This window comes from Semicossyphus pulcher, unplaced genomic scaffold (genome assembly GCF_022749685.1).
Source record: "Semicossyphus pulcher isolate SPU_LCO1_2020_fin unplaced genomic scaffold, fSemPul1.0.p SCAF_17, whole genome shotgun sequence".
Classification (NCBI taxonomy): Eukaryota; Metazoa; Chordata; class Actinopteri; order Labriformes; family Labridae; genus Semicossyphus; species Semicossyphus pulcher.
The window spans coordinates 911,476-930,762 of NW_027211681.1; the positions used below are offsets into that span (position 1 = coordinate 911,476).

General features: G+C 40.4%; 2 protein-coding genes across 7 annotated transcripts in view; both read right to left on the reverse strand.

Annotated features, from left to right (window-relative positions):
- htt (huntingtin) overlaps positions 1-6,570 on the reverse strand; it is a 38,917-nt gene extending 32,347 nt beyond the window's left edge. For 4 of the 5 annotated variants that reach the window (XM_069665246.1, XM_069665244.1, XM_069665245.1 and 1 more), the window contains exons 1-3: positions 1,103-1,258; positions 810-1,014; positions 73-150 (exon numbers count right to left, since the gene is read on the reverse strand). In XM_069665246.1, coding sequence (XP_069521347.1) covers positions 73-150; positions 810-1,014; positions 1,103-1,207 — 388 coding nt within the window. In that variant the 5' untranslated portion in view covers positions 1,208-1,258. Of the gene's footprint in view, positions 1-72; positions 151-408; positions 454-809; positions 1,015-1,102; positions 1,282-1,436; positions 1,579-2,664; positions 2,804-2,978; positions 3,059-3,253; positions 3,314-3,525; positions 3,647-4,110; positions 4,195-6,208 lie in introns of those variants that run through there. The other variant, XM_069665247.1, reaches the window with a different exon arrangement.
- A 2,227-nt stretch (positions 6,571-8,797) lies between these two features.
- The window catches only part of grk4 (G protein-coupled receptor kinase 4), a 43,234-nt gene continuing 32,744 nt past the window's right edge, over positions 8,798-19,287 (reverse strand). The window contains exons 9-16 of one of the 2 annotated variants that reach the window (XM_069665193.1): positions 17,521-17,711; positions 16,252-16,289; positions 15,769-15,858; positions 15,350-15,558; positions 14,020-14,157; positions 13,226-13,363; positions 12,757-12,888; positions 8,798-11,619 (exon numbers count right to left, since the gene is read on the reverse strand). In XM_069665193.1, the coding sequence (XP_069521294.1) occupies positions 11,563-11,619; positions 12,757-12,888; positions 13,226-13,363; positions 14,020-14,157; positions 15,350-15,558; positions 15,769-15,858; positions 16,252-16,289; positions 17,521-17,711 (993 nt within the window). In that variant the 3' untranslated portion in view covers positions 8,798-11,562. Of the gene's footprint in view, positions 11,620-12,710; positions 12,889-13,225; positions 13,364-14,019; positions 14,158-15,349; positions 15,559-15,768; positions 15,859-16,251; positions 16,290-17,520; positions 17,712-19,287 lie in introns of both variants that reach the window. The other variant, XM_069665194.1, reaches the window with a different exon arrangement.

Below are 19,287 nucleotides of genomic sequence, written 5' to 3' on the forward strand. Positions count from 1 at the left end.
CGTCTAGTTTCAAAACTGAAGTATGGCAGGTAAGACTGGCAAGTTAACAATAACTTGGTGGGTGCATCTTACCTGTGAAGGCACCAGTAGTAACCTCTGTTCTCTCTGCATCATCTTCTAAACCATCCTCCTCCCCAGAAAGTATTTTACCTGGAAACAAAACATCAGCAATAATGTTTTCTCAAGAGAGCAAAAGAGACATAACCCTCAACTGTGTGCATTATAAAAAAACAAGAGCCCCCCTTAGATTTCCTGGGATATAAACTTTAAAAAGTAATTATTGGAAAAAAAATCTGGACAATTATGAACCACCATATGCAAGTCAGTCAGGGGTACATTTGCTGAAATCCTGACTGAAACATCAGTTAGAGGGCTGTCGTGAGCAGAGGAAATAAATAGACAAGTCACCTCTCTGTTTCCTGAGTAGCAGCGGACTGCAGGAGGACCCTCCTGCTGATAGTGGCAGGAAACGGGAAGTAGAAATAGAAGGTGAGGAAGTGAAAAGCAGTAAAAGCTTAGAAAGACTTGTTGGAAGCTGAACAATTATTTCCTGCAACAAGGAATGAGTAAGCAAGCAAATAAAAAAGGCAACGAACAGAAAGCAAAGCAGAAACTACAAAAGAGCATCAACAACATTATCGGCAATTATAAGTCGGTCAGTACGGGTTAATAAATCAAAAGCCTGCTGAAGCAGATACATTAGTGTCCTGAGTGCCAGATGACTATGTAAAAGACTGTCGACCCCACGTGACATTGTAAAAAAACGGGTAACAAGCTTTATTAACACAATCCTGACTGACTGTTTTTACCAATTAGCTCAAGGATGCTGCCAGATCGCGCACGGCTCTCTGTGTCCTGGCGAAAAACAGTGGCATGTGGAATGCTGCCGGCGGTGATGAGCATGTGCAGAAGCTCTGGTGGGGGAGTCCTGAACATCTGCTGCAGGAGCTCCAGAGATGCTGTGACCACGTTGTGATCCCAGTGCTGTGTGTAGTGTAGGGTCAACTCGTACACCTTCACACAAACACAAAGAACATTTTGCTTTAATTTAGCTACGACTACACAAACCCAGACATCCACACAATCACTCTCTTTTTTCTACCTGGAGAAGTTGTTCAGGTGTTGGCTGTACATCAGCCTCCTTCCTCATGACTCCAAAGCTTCCTTTGAGACTGGTGGTGTTCACTTGCTGCTGCAGCAGAGGCATCAGGTAGCGAAGGGTTAAAAGCACCCCAAGAATTAAGTGACTGGGGTGATCTTCATCCACTGGAACAAGCAGACCTGCAAAAGGAGAGTTCAGTGTGTGTGTGTGTGTGTGTGTGTGTGTGTGTGTGTGTGTGTGTGTGTGTGTGTGTGTGTGTGTGTGTGTGTGTGTGTGTGTGAAATATGTGCATGTCCAGAGTTTGTGTGTGGGTGCCAGCCTTTGTGTCTCATACCCAGTAGCACATTAAGGAGCCAGGTGTAGAAGTAGCTAGTGCGTCTGGAGTGTTGGCACACACTGACAGCTGAGCTTGCTGCTGTCCGTCTGATGGTGGGGGAACTGGACTTCAGGTTGGCCACAAATGACTTCAGCAGCACCTGAGACAAAAATGGTTTGACTACGACGGAGAAGAAGCCTTTAGGAATTTCAGGTAAGCCCATTTCCTAATGCAAGTACTGTGCAGTAGGGGATGCAGAGGATCACTAAACTCTAGTACGGAGTCACAGATCAGATAATTTTTCAGATTAGTATAAGAAAAAAATTAGAGCCAAAACTGCGCCTTCATAATCATTCATTCGATAATAACGGAGGTACAGGAGCTTTAAGCTTTATTGTCTGCTAGTTTCGCAGCGATTACGCTCTAAACAACAAGCTTACACGTCTACACCTCCCTATAACTCCGTAGGAAGATACAGGGATTTGTTTTAATAAGCCATCATCGCGCTGCTGCCAGGTGTGTGTGTCTGTCTACTCCGCCCGCAGCACACCTGCAGCTCCTTCCAGCAGTGAGACACACTCGCGTGCGCGCGCAGGCTATTCTCATTCACAGAACGGCAAATGAAGACGTTTTGTGAAGTCCCTTTCAAGTCTCATAAAGAACTTCAGATACATTTTGAACATATGTGAATATATTGGCCAATATATCGATATCGGAATTTTTTTACTCCCCAACATCGGCATCGGCATCGGCCCCAAAAATCCAATATCAGTCGGGCTCAAAAAAAATGTAATAAAATAACATAAAAGTGAATTTATTTATGATTTCTACTCCTCTGCTAGCCATGACTGTCAGGCTGCATCTTAAATGAATAAGAAGTCTAGATGCATCTTAATGTATCAGCCTTCAACAGTCTCAACCATCAGCAGAAAATTACAACCTCAAAAGATAAGTCCTTCTGCTGTGCTATAATCTACAAAATCAAGATGTGTACACAGTGAATGCAATGCAACTGTGCATTAAAAGTTTAATATTTGTGAAACAAAGAGGAGAAATTTACATTTTGTAAAAATATGACATTTGTCTTTAGTTTGTTTTAATAGTAATTGTAAAGTGAACTAAAAAACATTTTTTTGTTTGATTGACAGGAGAGAAAAAAAAAAGAAAGGAAAAACTAAACTTGAAGGGACAAGAGCTTAAATTTATATTTACATACTACTCATGTTTTTCTGCTTAGTGTGTATACCTTGACCTCGCCATCATTGGCAAAGTGTCCCAAGGCTGCCATGATCTTTGGCATTGCTGCAGCCAGTGTCTCCTGTACCGTCTCCTCCTGTCTCTTGGTGATTCTGGCGAGGCATGGCAACAGGTTGACCAGGTAGGGTCTGGACCAGAAGGGGGGGGGGGGGGGGGGGTAAATGGATTCAAACAGAACAAAGTGGTAGGAAGCATTTATTTATATAGAGAGTGATGTTTCCCTCTTAGTCTGGCATACTGCAATATAAATATGGTTGTCCTGTAAATCTTTTAAAAAACACATTTAGGCATTAGCGTGTGCACCTGCATTTCTGTGGTCTGATGAGGTGGGCAAGCTCAGCAAACCTCCACAAAGCTGCCCTGAGACTCCGAGAGGCACCATTCTACAAAGATACATAAACACTTATTAACACATGCAAAAAAAGTAACTCTGCATTTCTACTGTGATACTTGTATAGTATCCTATAAATAAGTGTTTAATACGTTGAAACAAATACCAAACCTGGGCCATGAGTCTGTGAAAATAATGGAGTTGAATAAGAAAAGTTGACTCGTAACACTGACACATCTCTAATTACCTTTTTTATTTCTTTGTACAGCTCCAGCTGAAGTCTAGGCAGGTTGGAGTCCATCAGTGCCTGATGATAAATATCAAAATTAACCTCCTCGACAACATGGCTTATTTAACGGATTTAAAATGTATTTACTTTAACAGAACTGTGTTTATAGTCTTTATGGATTATGACCAGCATCTTTTAATGTTTTTCAATAAATTAATAAAGGTGATAACACATCTGGTCACATCAAGCACTTATTCCTCCTTGCTGGTGGAATACAGGGTCTTGCTCACTTTGATGATTTTGTTCAGGCACTCATCGGCTACCATCCGAACGTCTGATTCGCTGTCATCACTGCAGAGCAGGAACATCTCCATGGCGATACCCAGCAGTTTCTGAAACTCTGGAGACGTTCTGCTCCCAGGACCATAGAGAGGAAAAGCAAGGCAAATGTCATTATGCACATATGAAAAAACATCTGAAAATACAATAACATAAAAATATCCCTGACATCACACTACTAAGACCAACAGGCATCAGTCAGTACCCTTTCCTCTTTCCACCCTTGTTTTTGACTCTCTGCTGATGTAATTCACTGCAGGTACCACTGTCAGCAGGAAGAGGGGCTGTTTTTTATGTGATCAGCTAAGTTCTACAACTTCCCAGTTTGGGATCAATAAAGTACATCAATTTATCTACTTATTTTAAAAAAATCACATTTTAAGGTTTATTGCAAACTTAGCTGATCAGTTGGACTACATGCAGATCATGTTTGTTTTAGCTTGGTTGTCATAATTGGCTATTAGCTGTGCCAGTGCACCGTGGTTCTGTATAATGATTGTCAAAGAGTGTCAGTGGATGAGAGACAGCAGGCCTACCTCAATGACTGAGCCACAATGTTTTCACATATTGTCAAGCAGTGGGTGACCCTGTCCTTCTTTGTGGTAGCCTGTTCCTTTTTCCTTTAAATGGGAGAAATGGACATGATGAGAAGGAGAGACAGGAAGCAAAAGGCATCAAAATACAGGGAAAGACAGAGGTGGAGAGAGAGAAAACTGAAGAGAAACTATGGAATAAGACGGGGTATACACTTTCTGTCTCCTCAGTGGTTGGATCTTTTTTCCCCTCAAAAGACAGTTGAATAACAATAACAATAATATAATTTGAAGCAAAGAAACACACCTTTTCATACATGGTCTAACAATTATTTTTTTTTTGGTTTAAAAGAGACATCGACAGCTCTAATGGTTCAGCAACAACACAAAGAAGAGCTGTCAGTTGCTAGATTTTGTGAGAGAAGAGATATCTCTGTCTTAGCAACACACTTTTGCACAAGTAGCACAGACATCTCAAAAAAAGTTTTACTCCTGATTTGGATGAATGGAAATGCTATTTTTGTTTCAAACTGATCAGAAGATAAGTGGCTTGTGAAAAGTTCGTCTTGCATTGGGTGAATGTTTGGTGAATATCGGGAAATGGCTCGGTCCTAATATCTGCTTATGTTCCCTTCTCCCATTTGTGTGAACAGATCACAGACCTGCCACTAGTCTCCTAAAGGGGCGGGGCAGTGGCGAAACATATTTGACACAGATACAGGTAATTAATCTCAGTGTGCAGTCTCCCTTTTAAACTGTCTCTCTACAATAGGGAATACAGCACCAGGGTGTTTAACTGCCCAACTGTCAATCAGATATCACATTCATACCCGTTGGCCATGCCACCGGGAGCAATTTGGGGTTCAGTGTCTTGCCCAAGGACACTTCTACATGTAGCCTGAGGGAGCTGGGGATCGAACCTCCGACCTTCCGATTGAAAGACGACAGACTCTACCTCTGAGCCACAGCCGCTTATTATGATGAGTTTGATTCCTAGCACCCTGGGGCTGACCCGTCACTAACGAGGGCGGAGGCACTGACTGGCTACTCTCCCATTTCAAGATTCTCTTGTACCCTTATGACAAACTGTGTCCCTGTTGTTCCCAGAGTGATAGTCCTGGTCAAAACCTCTGTAAATCATATCTGTAATATTAAGTTATTTTCTGGTGTCAAACTGGCTTCCATCTATCGAAAGGATGTGTCTGCTGGAACGCATCTGTGCCCAATTCAATTGTGGGCTCACCTCCAGCCAGCTTTGCTCGATACATTCCCTTTGCCCTTGAGTTTGATACATTTTATTTTGCTTCTCAGACCACTGGTGAGACAAAAAAGTTAATTTAGATGAGACTATGAGCTGATACAGCAAGTTGTGACCTACTGACAATTCCCTTCCCCGAAGATTCCCCCTTCTTCCATGAGAAAGATTATTAACATTGGCCAAATCAAAAACTGACTGGCAACTCTCCGAGGCGACCTACTAAGTTTTAGAATGATAGAGGATTGTGAGCCAAATCAAAAAATGATGACATACTCTCCCCATTTATAGCCCCCGATACACAGAGACGCTTTCGTTTGCAACTATGCGTTTGCATAGCTAGTGCAACCCACTGCTGGCCATTGGCAAAGGTAGTTATATGTACCCTTCTGAGCAAGTAACTATACAATGTCAGGCTAAAATTGTTAACGTGGCTTTCTAAATAGAATTGTTCTTCCAAGATCAAGTTATTGATACGGAATCTTTAAATTCACCCTTGACCTCTTTCGCAGGTGTTTGGGCATCAATTAGCAGACGCCTCTTAAGTCAACTATCACTCATTTTGACTCTAACATTCTGCCAGCCTAACAATCAATGTGAATATCAGGCGAAGCATCGCCGAACGGAGGTGCAATATCTCGCCACAAATACATCTAAAATAGCAGTAAGTTTACATAAAAGCATATAGCTCTTAAGACTAAAAGAGTGTTAGCTTGAATGTTAGCGTAACTAGCTTTAAGCCAACTACTAAACCTTGGTTACCCGGGAGGCACTAAGGTAGCTAGCGAGTTAAACAACTGTCTAACCCAGAGACAGCAATAGCCGTAAGGCAAAAAAAACACTTACTGTCTCTGGACAAGCTCTTCTGCGGTTGGTGGTCCCTGTTGCTGCTGAAATGACTTCAGAGACTCAAAGGCCTTCATCAGTTTCTCCATGGTGGCCATTTTATCAATCAACAGTGAGCAAGCTAGCTTTGCTAGCTAATATTTACTATGTGAGCTAACTAGCTAGCACAGTATGGACGACTTAGCGCACGGAGAGAGCAAGCGGTGCGTAGTGCGACGAGAGTGATAACACTGCTCGTGACAACTACCCCGCCTCTCCGCCTTCTGTTCGTGCAAGCTAGCTCTTATACTTTCCAAATAGTATTCCTAAAAGAACAAAATGTTGGTTCATAATAAGCCATATTTGTTGCAGCCTTGCGTTCCACGGACAAATCTAACCAGGAAGTGGCATATGTGAAAGCTTGACAGAGAGGGCAGGGCTGCAAAGTCGGCGGCCAATAAGACTGGACTTTTATGTTAAGTGACTTGTAAACAACCAATTAGTGAGTAAGATTTTTTTTTCTTTTGTTGTTATTGTCGCTGTCACGGGACCGCTGAAATCCAGATTGTAAAAACATGTTTTGCTGATGCTGTAGCTTCCAATAATACTCGTAGCAATGGCTGTTATCCGTACATTAAAACAGGATGACGGGGAGATGTAACAATGGAGAGGCTGTGAGTCAAATCAAGGAGTGTCAGGATATTTATCTGACTCTCACCTACATATGGACGATTATACCGAAGCTCAGTATACCAACCATCTGAAACAGTGGGAGGGGCAGAGAATAAATGAGTAAAAGAAGGTAACCCAGTAGTAAAAAAATCTGTAACTTTCGTTTGGAAAATATTACTGTGCTACTGGTGGAGGAAGTAGAAGTGAGAGCTTTAAGCATGTTCTACCTCTCATGCCAACAGTTAGGTGTGCAGCAGACAATTCTGGGCCCTCTACATAGCCATTCACTATGGGCCCCATCCAGCATCCATGTCTGTTAATCCTGGTATCTTTGAGGGCCCTACATACTCCGTCCCCTTCCCCCCCAGACCGACACCCCTGCCACCAGTGCCGATATTGGCTTGGTTCACAGTGCAGGCAAATCTGCACTGCCCACAATGTTTTTTTGTAAGTGTACCTAATGTCTTCAAGAATAGAATGAGTTGTAAAGCATTCAATGATTAGGCCCTCTCTTTTGGAATCATCTACCGTTTCAGGTCCACACCCTCTCTGCTTTTAAGAGTAGGCTTATAACCTTCCTTTTTGATAAAGATTATAGTGAGGACTGGCTCTGGCTTGCCTTGGACCCCTATTTTGTTTATGCGTGTATGTTCAATTAATGCATTACTAACTTTATATCTTCCTGGGAGTTTTTCTGCTCCCTTGTCTCACAGATTCCCGGGGATTGTTGCTGCAGAACGTCTGCTGACTGGCAGCTGATACAATTACTATTATTCAGTCACTTATATTATAATTGTTACAGTTTTTGTTGCTAATGTTAGACATATTTCTACTTTTGTTACTGGCATTGTAACAAATTAGTGAGTCTATTATTTGTTGTTATATAACAAAGAGTATGGTCGAGACCTGCTCTACCTGTAAATTGTCCTGAGATAAATTGTAATAATTTGGTGCTATATAAAAAAAAAATTATTAGAAAATTGATTGGCCAACATATCTGCATGGCTGTTGTTTTAGCTTAAACACTGATCTTTTCCTCAACATAAATAGGAACTTTTGGTGCCTACGCCTGACCTGACTATGACTATACAGTTTGCCAAAATAAATGTGGCTTCAATCTGATTTGCAAAGCAAATACCTTTTTAAAAAAAAAAATATTATTTTTGCTGCCAGCCAGTCTTGAATAAATCTGGAAACAATCTGGTTTTAGGCTGGCAGTACTGAGGCAAATTTGGACATATCATTGATTTTAGGAGCAAGACACTGTTTTTTTTATTTTTTTCTATGTCCTAACTTATTTTCTTACATCTATGCCCATTTATAAACAACAATTATTATTACACAAATAAGTCAAAACACAATTTTTTATACAAATGGCAGTGTATTATTTCATAATTACAAATGTCCGATATGGTACAACAACCAGTGATATAACTTGTACAAGAATTAACAATGACTGCAGTGGTTGAACGACATGACTGTACAGATACAAAAAAGAAGGAAAATCAAAAAGTCCCAGGCCCCAATTGAATACCAACAATGCACCTGTCACTCCTCCCTTCCTTGAAATGTTACAAAAATGGACATATCTTGACAGAGAGGTGTCAAACCATGGAGCACTTCCAGGCATTTAATGGTGGTTATCCCAAAACTATACTCAAGTGACATCAGGGAACTATGGATCTGTAACTTCTTAACATTGCTGGTGAGCACCATTCCAGTTTTATTGGGGGGAGACTCATCACCGCTTTGGAGGAAGGTAGGAGAGAAAGAATGCTTGTCATGTATTCAAACGAGGCCATCTCAGCTGGTCACGTTGCCATTTATAAAGTTGTCTTCAGATACCAGTGAGATATGTTGGCACTAGAAGGTCATCATTTACATATACAAGGAGCCTGAAGTATTACAAACTGATACATGCTTGAGTAATAAAACATATGTATTTTTTAAAACAGGCATTACAATGCACTTAGTGCGGACATTCAAAACTGTTGAGCTGTTTAAAGTTCCTTTATGTGAAGGAATTTCTCTCTGGATGGACGGAATGATAAAGAGGTTGAAAAAGGCGGGATATCAGAACTGAACTTGGTAATTGGCACATACAGTACAATAAAGGCTGTCAGTCTTTCTTCAGTTAATTTTCCATTAAAAACAACTTGCATTTACTCAATGTAGCTTTTGGTATCATTGGCAAAAAAAGTTAAAGACACTTCCTATAATCATTGTCAAAACACACAATAGTGCAATGAAACTACACAGAATTTTGTTACTGCAATATGGATGGCATAAGAGTTCAAACGATAACAGAGGCATGGGTGGCAAACAGTTTAGTTTCCCTGTGAGAGTGACTGAATGCATGTTCGAGTTTAGTTACATGTTAGAAATACATAATTTACAAGGTTTTTGAGGCTAAAGAGCTAAAAGGCTAAAATCTACATAGGCAAAAGAAACAGCTTCAAAATGTGCCTGAGAGCAACAAAAAAAAAAACAAAGACTCAGAAACTCAAGTGACGACAAATCAGCAACAGCTTAATGCACGCATTCGATTCCTGATTTTTGATAATGGAATGTGCAACAGGGGACCTCATTTTTTAGAAAAAGCTCAACTCTCCATATTAGTCCATGAGATGGGGGATTAAATGTGTACCATCTGAACTGTGTCTTGAATAGTTTGAAAATCAGCTGTGTGACATTCAAGTCCTGTCATGATTTTTAACTATTGTATTTTTTGTATTTCAATGCATTACATTGAATAAAAGCTGTATTTTCATACAGTCTAATACATACAAACTACCTTTCTGTCACTCTCACACACACTCTCACAGACACACACACACACACTGTCACACAAACGGGTATTCACAGCATTAAAACAGGTGGTTGGAGGTAAACAGCAACTGCCTCAAAATCAAAACTCAGAAGCAAACTAGTTTAAAATGCCTCCAAAATGCACAAAACATTATACATCTGATTAGAACGTGGTGGGAAATGTACAGAAAATTAATTTGTTCATGATTGTTAACTAGGAAGGAAAAACTCATTGTAAAATGAAACAAAAGTGCACATCAACTGTGGTTCTGCACGTTGTTGAGTGTTTCTGTACACAGATGATGGTAACTCAGGGAGGAGTTTAAACAGGATCACCCTGTGCCTCCCTGTCTACACACACACACAAACACACACACACACACACACTAGCAACTGTCTCAAGTCATCCCTATGCGGGCAAAAAAGGAAACAAAGGATTTACATTGAATAGTCAATTTCAATTAAGATTTAAGAAATTTTATTTTACAAACACAGCTTAAGCCACGTGTTCTAAATGAAGATCTATTAGCGTGATATTTGTCTGAAAGGCATCATGCTATCAAGGATCAACAGGCACAGAAACCAAAGCAGGCTGCATCTTGACTCAGCCCCAAGGCTACTAGCTGCTGACAGCTGAATCAATGGAAGTTTGTTTAATGCAACCACAATGTGTTATCTAGATGAAGCCCTTGTCAGCTGCAGGTCAGATCTCTGATACAGTGTCTTCCTAATCATCTTTCTCCATGTTCCACTGAATTCTCCAGTCAACCAGTCCTAGGCTTTCTGGTATTCAAGAAAACTAAAGGATACACTCTGCCTCGCCGGGAAAAAGGCTAAAATCAACTGGACACATCAGGAAAAACAAAGGAAAGCAAGGAAGTTAGATAAATGATAAGAAATAAAGACATATGACCAAAAATGGTTTGGCCAGAGTAAATAATGTCACAGACTTTGATTTAACAGCTTTGCCTCCAAAGGAAACACCGTCTAACATCTAATATTAATGTTGAGATTTTTGGGGAGGTTCAGGAATGATAATTATCGAGCCTTGTAATTACAGGAAAAAGCCTCTGTAATGTGTCTTATGCATCTTCAACGATTGTTGTTGTTGCACATGCTGACTAAAAGATTGTCAGGAATAAATTCACAAAGTCTGCTCGTATCGAGTTGTTACAGGCATCTAGAGGACTGTTCAATACACATGCCCTCCAGGCCAGTGCAACCAGGCTAACTAACCTTAGATAGGGACGATCACTTCCATACCATTTACAATAAAAGGGGCAGGTGGAGATCTGGAAACATATGAAAAGGAATAGGCTGCATGGCATCAACACAGCAATGTTAGACTGGATTTATCTTCCTTATATTCTTTAAATCTATGGGCTGTATTTAGATCCACCTAAGCCTTAGGGTTTTGGAGGCAAAGGGTTAGTTGGGACCAGGTGGCTCTCGTGTGCGAATAACATGTCGAATCGGCCAAAACAATGACAAACATACAGCACAGATAAAAAGAAAAAGGCCTTATGCTACATTGAGAAAATAAAATAAAACGTATAGTACTGTGCTTCTTCAAAAAAGTCCCACATACACATTATCCATTCTCATTCCAAAAGAACATAAAAAAGGAAATAAAAATGTAATGTATGCATTCAAGTGGTACTTTTATGGCTTTTTGTACAATACAACCTTTAGTGAAAATATACATCTAGACATAAATTCAAGTACAAATGTACAAAATCTTTAAACTCATACTTTTTTCTTTAATTATAATACACTTTTAATACAGCTCATAAATACAGGTCAACATTCACTGAGTTCCTAAGATTTGCGCTCGGTTGGAGTTTGTAGTGAAGTTCAGCGGCGAGGGAGAAAAGGAGGCAGGTGGAGGGAGTGGTTTAAAGTCGAGAGGGCTCTTCGATATCGTCGTCGCTGTAACCACTCTTAAAACAGACCTGGGAAGAATCAAAAGTGGGGACATATCACTATCATGAGCAATTTTTATCACCAAACCATCTCACATGGGCGAAATGATGTTAGAGTCTCCGCAGAGCTTGCCTTGAACACATTTGCCCTGGGGTATTGCATAGTAAAACATGCCACTGAAACAAAGGCATAGATGATTTAAATAATGATGGCAGTTATACAAAAAGAACTACAAATACCATTCACAGTTTATCCAAGACACTAGTCAGTGTGTCCAATATTATATTGGGGCGGCTGTGGCTCAGTGGTAGAGTCGGTCGTCAACGGCCTGGCCAACGGGTATGAATGTGATATCTTATTGACATTTGGGCACTTTGCGTAGCAGCCTCTGCCATCAGTGTATGAATGTGTGTGTGAATGGGTGAATGTGATATGTAGTGTCGCAAAGACTAGAAAAGCACTATACAAGTACAGTCCATTTACCATTTACCATAAGATATTGGCGGATGGTATGTAGCCTTAGAGGAGAAATGTAGTTGTGTCAGTTTTGCCCTCACTGCTGCCTGTGAAGTTTACTGCTGACATCACGTGGAAATAGCTGAAGGTCATTCATTGATGGGTTTTGATCAACTGCTTACCCCTCTTATCTGCATTTTTGCCAGTAAGAGCTCACTGTTCAGAGAGACTTGAATTAGAGGACAAAATTCAAACTAAAGAAGTGTGTGGGACAAAATAAAGGGGGAAGGTCGTCCCTGTCCCCAGTGGCACATCTTCAAATTTCGGGAAGGTGAATGTCTCTGTTATAGAGAACAGGTAAAAGTTAGTTGAAACAACCTGTTAGTTTAGTAGCTCCTGCAACCAAGACAATATGTTAGAACCATTTCACCATTGACAAACACTGTCATGAAGCACACTGCTTCATGACAGAAAAAGTTAGAAAGCAATAAATACAGAGATTAATAAAGGAACTGAATTTTTGTTAATTATTGTAACAAACTTAAACCAACATGACTTGAAACAGAACATTTAACAGGGATCCTAGACGGTTTTCGCATGTCGAGTTTGGACAAGGCCTGGAAAAGGAGGAAGGAAGGAAAGAAGGAAGGAAGAGAGGAAGTACCTTAGCCCCCACCCCCTCGGACAGTTGGCGGAGCACTAGCACTTGCCTCTCTTCTGAACAGGCGGTAGAAGAAGCCTCTCTTTGGTGGAGGATTAGGCCGGTTCACATCCAGGTCTGAGCACAGCGTCCCGTCAGTCTCATAGACGTTAATTTCTTTGAAGCACTCCATCTCAATCATCTACAAAGGGTGAAAGGACAAGGTAACTATGTTGACAACTACCTTAACAAACTACTGTCTGTGGGTGACATTTATCCATAACATAACCCTCTCTGCAGGTAGCTGTTTAAGAATCCATCTGCATTAGACATTTTATTTGGAAATGAACACCTCTACATCTTGAGTCATTCACAGAAAAGGGCATCTTCATATTAAAAGCATATAAAGTGATTTACCCCTACGTTACTCTTGAAAGAAGATATTCTACAGTAATCCACCTATTCCTAAGACACCACTGCATTGTATCTGTTGTAAGACTGAATGATGACATCATCTCAGAGGCCCAAGTCCGCAGTACCTCATTCTGCCACGGGATGGAGACACTGCCTGTAACAAACTTGTGGTAGAAGTCATCGTCAGTGGGGTCAAGGTTCACGCCTTTGACAGTGGAGAACTGTTCAATGTCCAGGACGTCTTTACAGTACACGGCCCGAGGCTGAAAGAGAGAAAAAGGGAGAGAGACACAGAAAAAACAACTGTGTATTTACTTTTAAGGGGGAACAATAAACTGCCTAAATTCACAGTTTTAAAATTACATGAAAGTTCACATGATTGGAGAATGTTTTGCTGCTATGTTTTCCTCAGCAAGGCCCTACTGACCTGAATAACCCAAAATAGAAACGCAGTTAACGCTATCTACTTTTAAATGTTGATTCAACCTCTCGGGTCATTTACTCCCCCTCACTCAATGTTTCTCTATAGACAGTTAATTTACTGCAGGCAAAATTGCTAAAAAAGCTTACAGTGTTTTTGGTGGAACTAATTCATCTTGTGACAGAAGTGGTCTGTGTTACACTCCATAGTTACACATATTCAAACATTTTCTTAGTAAAACCATAGCTTTCCACCACTATCCATTAGTTGCTATAGAACGCATGTTTCCATTTTGTCAGTAAGTTTTGTGATTTCCCACAATGACAGTGAAATCACACACCTTTCTTCTAACCTGCCCTTAGCTGCAGTGACAACCAGCTGATTCTGGAAGTTTTGCTTCAAATGTGACATTAATATTTCCTGTATGCTGATTTTGCAGCCTGCCAAGGTTTCAGGCGACAAGCTGTGTGTGATCTTGTATTTGTATGATGTTCTTACGTCGGGGCTGAAGGGAGGGTCCAGCATGTTGGCCTCTAGCCGTTTGAAGTTGATGTTTCTGAAGATGGGGTGCTGCTTAACCTCAATGGCCCCTCGACCCTGACAGCCCAGTCTCTCTTTGGGGTCCTTAGCCAGGAGCTAAAACGCAGCAGGTGGAAGAAGCATGAAAGAGATTTTAACATTGCAACTATGTATAGATGAGCGTTTAAGCCAAAACAGCTTTATTAGATCAATTATAGCTTAACATATTTAATATTTCTCATAGAACAAACTTCCATAAAAGCCCCAGGTTTTATCAATGACACAAACATGGAAAGGAAGGGGTTCTTGTGATGATGGATAACTAATCCCTCTAGTTCATGTTTACAAAGAAAACACGTGGGCATACGTTGCACGTATCATGTAAACTTTATTTTTTTTACAGTTATCTATAAAGTCTTATACAGGGTCATACACCCTAGGGTAAGTGCAGCATCAATTAGACAGACCCATTGCTGTTTCTAGAGAGCTTCTCGAAAATATAACCACCTAAAGTACAGCAGGCTACTAGTAGACATTACCACTGGCCATGTTGTCACACACAAGCTGATTGCATTCACAATCAACAAAACCAATGGCTTTTCATTTTTTCAGCACATCATTCTTTTTCTACTCCTTCTTTCTTTCACTTGTCCTTGTGCGACCCTTTCCTAATTTATGCAGGGGTTCAAAGCAGACTCACTTTCTACTCTTGACAACTCAGATCACTTGTCTATTTTGAGCTATCTCTCCCCCCATCCCCCCCAGGAGTCTTTGAATCAGCTGAACTTCGGGTCACAATGTTCCATGACGTCACACGTCCAGTCTACTCCTGCTCAGAGGCGAAGCATGAAAACCACTGACCCAAAGAGAGAACTTTCCATGGGCTGATACAAAAATATTTTGTAGTATTTTTAAAAGAGGAAAACAAATTATGTTCTGGGCACTGAAATAATGTCAATTAAACAGCATTGTTTCTAATATCTCACCGTGCAACTGTGCAAGATTCTTCACTATAAAGGTAAGGGCTGCTTATATAACTAATGATAAGTAAGCCACTGTAGTGAGCCTCATGTGATTTATAAAGACAATTACTTGATAAGTTTCATGCATACACTGAAATGAATTCATCACTAAGTTGTATGAAAATGTTTATTCTGCTTATTCCTCAAGATCCACATCTATCCATATCCTCATTTACCACTATTCTCAAGGAATGTTGTGAATGTGCTATCCTCCTTGCCCTTTTCATCCACTTCCACCTTTTTCCTAATCCCACAGCAGTCTGTCACCTTCAGCACCTCGCTCTCACCAGTCTGCAGATGTGTTTCGCCTCCTCTGAGAACTTATCGGAGTACTCCTCCTGGTCCTCACGCACTCGTCTATCAACCTCCTCCCGCTTGACACGCTCCTTGCGCTTGCGGAATGGAGACTGGCCTTGTATCATCTCAAAGATCAGGCAGCCCATCCCCCACCAGTCTGGGCTGAAAGTGTAGCTCTCGTTCTGGATCACCTCGGGAGCTGGAGAAAGAGAGGAAATATAGGTCAGTTCAGTTGGGTTCACAATCTGAATCAAGAGGCACAAAGACCGTTCATAAAGTTCATAGGGAGGGGTAGAAAGGTGAATTTTGTAGAGGGATGGTGAAGAAATGACAGCAGTGGATTTTATTAAAGAATGATGAAAGGGATTTGGTTATAAGGGAGGAAGAAGAGGGTGACAGAGATTTTTACCCATGTATCCAACTGTGCCCACTCTCCCTCGTATCGTCTCTCCCTCTGGAATTTGAACAGCAAGGCCCAGGTCTGAAATTCGAATATGTCCTAAACAAGAACCCAATAATAATGAGATCACGCGATACATGTATATACATACTTTAAAAAGTAAAATATGATGGTAAAATGGATGGAGAGATAAAAAAAATAAAAGCTAAAGAAATTCCTCTACTTTAAGACCATGGATCAGACCAGGTACAGGGAATAAATGACATGGGAGTATGTTTCAAAGAAGAGACCGTGATGTGAAGAAGTCAGATAGATGACTTTTTAAAAGACGTTGAGATGTTGTGCTGCTATACTTGTTCTGTTTAAAATGGACGGGTTCTGAACTGTTTGTTTGTTTTATACCATGTGAAGCATGGCTTACATAAAAAAAAAAAGAAAAATATAAGACACTGGCTTGAATTAAAGAAAGAGAAGTAAAAGTTTGGCACATACCACGGTCATCCAGAAGGATGTTCTCTGGTTTCAAATCCCTGTGAGGAAAAAGAACACATTAGGGAGACATTCTGCTGATAATGAGCTTCATTTAAATGTAGTACCAACATTTGATTACAAGGATATAACAATAAAATCCTACAATGATATAATGTATCCCTTTTGAACTCATCTTGTCTTTTTGTCTTTTATTGCCTGTTGTGTTATCCATTTTTCCAGCTACTATAATCTTTACTTTGGGTTAACACATGGCTTATCTGCACACATATCTTTATTTGATATCATGAAATGTTTTGGACTCAGCTTTATTCCTATTCTAAATAGTTTTACAACAGAAGTGCTTGAATGACAATTAAGTTTTACAGTCAGTGTCATAAGTAAACACATTTTCCAAGCCTTTATAATTAATCTCCCTAGTTGTTATTTTTCTGCATTTAGCCTCTTAAGCCACATCGTTTTCTGTTTGATAAAACATAAAACTGACACACTCTAAATAACTAATGCCAAGTACTGTAAAGTTTACAGTCATAAATGCAGAGATCAAGGGGCAGTGTGTGTGTATGACTATGTGGGCTGTGTGTATGTGGGTTCATGTGACCTCTAAGAACATCAGTGTTTATGAGTGACAGGTGCATGCGACTGTGAAATCTGTACACCATCAATCCAGTGACACTCCATCAATCAAATGCACTTGTGTTATACAACAGCAAACACTGCTTTGAAACATAACACCAGAGCTAAGATAAATAGTGAGACGTTAAGTTTATAGGTTTGTCGATTGTCCTTGAAATATAGGAAAATTCCCCCAATTTACTACTATATTTGCTTAGAAATGAGGGAACTTATGAGAGAAAGATTTAAAAAGGGCAAAGTCAAAGCTGAAGCAGCAGCAGCTAGGATATCCTGACTAGTTACTCTGAGTATAGACCCACAAAATTCATCTTCTCCTAACAAGTTCACTTAACTTCATGTTGTCAAATTTCCCTTTAAAATGTAGGTAAAGGCTTATTCATGTATTAGCTTACATAATTTGGTTCAGGGCCTGTAAACCTCACAGTAGAAGTCCACAGAGATAGATAAGTCATGCAAAGTTTCCTACAGCCTCTGAGCAGAACACTGTCTTCATTTACTAGGACAGCATGGGCCATTTCTGAGACTGTTAAAATGTCTCACCTCACTACATATCATACTTTATATACAATCCTGAATAAGATATTGTTTTCCAATTTAGAACCCTCCAAACAGTTTGTGACCCTCTTGTGACCTAACCTGTAGACTATCCTCTCACGGTGCAGGTCCTCAAGGCCACAGCAGATTTCAGCAGCGTAGAAGATGGCCCTCTGTTCATCAAAGCCTGAGTTGCCCATGTTGTAGATGTGAAACTTTAGGTCACCGCCATTCATTATGGTCAACACCAGGCACAGCGCATCTTTTGTCTCATAGGCATATGCTAGACTAACCTGGAGAGGGAGGCAAATTTGGGAGCATGGAAACAAGGGAGGAAGGGACCAGATCAGGAGTCATTGGAGGGGGGGAGGAGGAGGAAAAGGGAAGAGCAGTGGTAAGAGACAGAAATGCTAGATGAACAATATTGTTTCATTTGGTTTATTTAATGCCCCAAATAACAATCCAATATCCCAGAAGGAACGTCTGGAATGTATACAAAGAGATATATCACAGAAATTGAAAACCAGAAGCTTCTTTTCCACTCTGTGCTCCACTGCCTCATGTCCTTCCTCACTAATCGCACCATCTATCTCTCTTTTCTCCCTTCATTCCCACCAGTGTCTCACTCTCTACACTGCTCCCTTTTCTGCGCCCTGTGGGTCAGTGACATGTAGGGTATAGTGCGGGTGCATGTGCTGCTGTGTACAAGCAGGATGTAGCTGCCATCAGGAGGAATCCCATCTGCTCCTGCTACGTAGTGAGAGGATGACCAAGAGGGGATGGGAACATTCTTATTGGCCAAGTGAACAGCACACCGACATACAAATAAATATTTACCAAACTGTATCTTAATAAACATATGTACTGCAAGTCAAAAAGTCTTGTGCACACTTCCAACATGATTATTCATTAGCAATGGACATATCAGTTGAACAGCACAACACAGTGCCTGTCACATTGTCTGCCTGACATGAGAAAACTCCATTGTTTCATTATGTGATAATTGCGTGACGATAAATATACAAATATAAAAGATTTCATATAAGAAATAGCTCATTAGTTACATTAATAAGTTTCAATGTCTATCTGCTGTTCTGTACGTTTTACACAATGTCTGTTTGCACCATGTCCCTCCTGAATCTATCTATCCATTGCGATGATCAGTATTGTGGGGTAATGCGTTACAAAGTAATCCGCTGTAGTCCTCAGATTACTTTTTTGTTCTAATGAGCAACATAACGCATTACTTTTGCAAGTCAAGTAATCCGTTACTTAGTTAGTTTTTCATCAAAAGTGATCTGTTACTGTAAAAAGATGTATTTCCCTTTTCAGTTTGTTGCCACAAAAACAGAAAATCCAAGAAGCACTGTTTCTGTTTATCTCCTACTTCTTGGCAGGTAGCTGCTTTTTTAGGTGAAAGACAAGAGTAACATGACAGTCAAATGTAAGTTGTGTCTGGAGGATAAGTGCTTGTCAGCTTTGAAGAGCTCTACTATCTGCAGCTCTGCAACACTGGTGGGACTAAGAGCCTGTGTCGTATTGTTGTCATTGAAACAGCTGTGCCTAATACTGTATGCCTCTGCCGAGTTCACTGTCAGCTTGTTACCATCATACAGAGCTGTGAAGGTTATATTGAGTCTGTCATTATGTAATAAGGCTGCAGAGTTATAGATTATGGGCCGTAAACTAGGCTACGCAGTGGCGTTAGAGTCAATTCATTCAAAGGTAATCTAACATGTTACTTTTCTTAGTAGGTAACGCAGTAACGTAACTAGTTACTTTTTATTGCCAGTATTCTTGAAACATAACAAATTACTTTTAAAAGTAACGTTACCCAATACTGGCGATGACAATGAAGTTGCGATATAC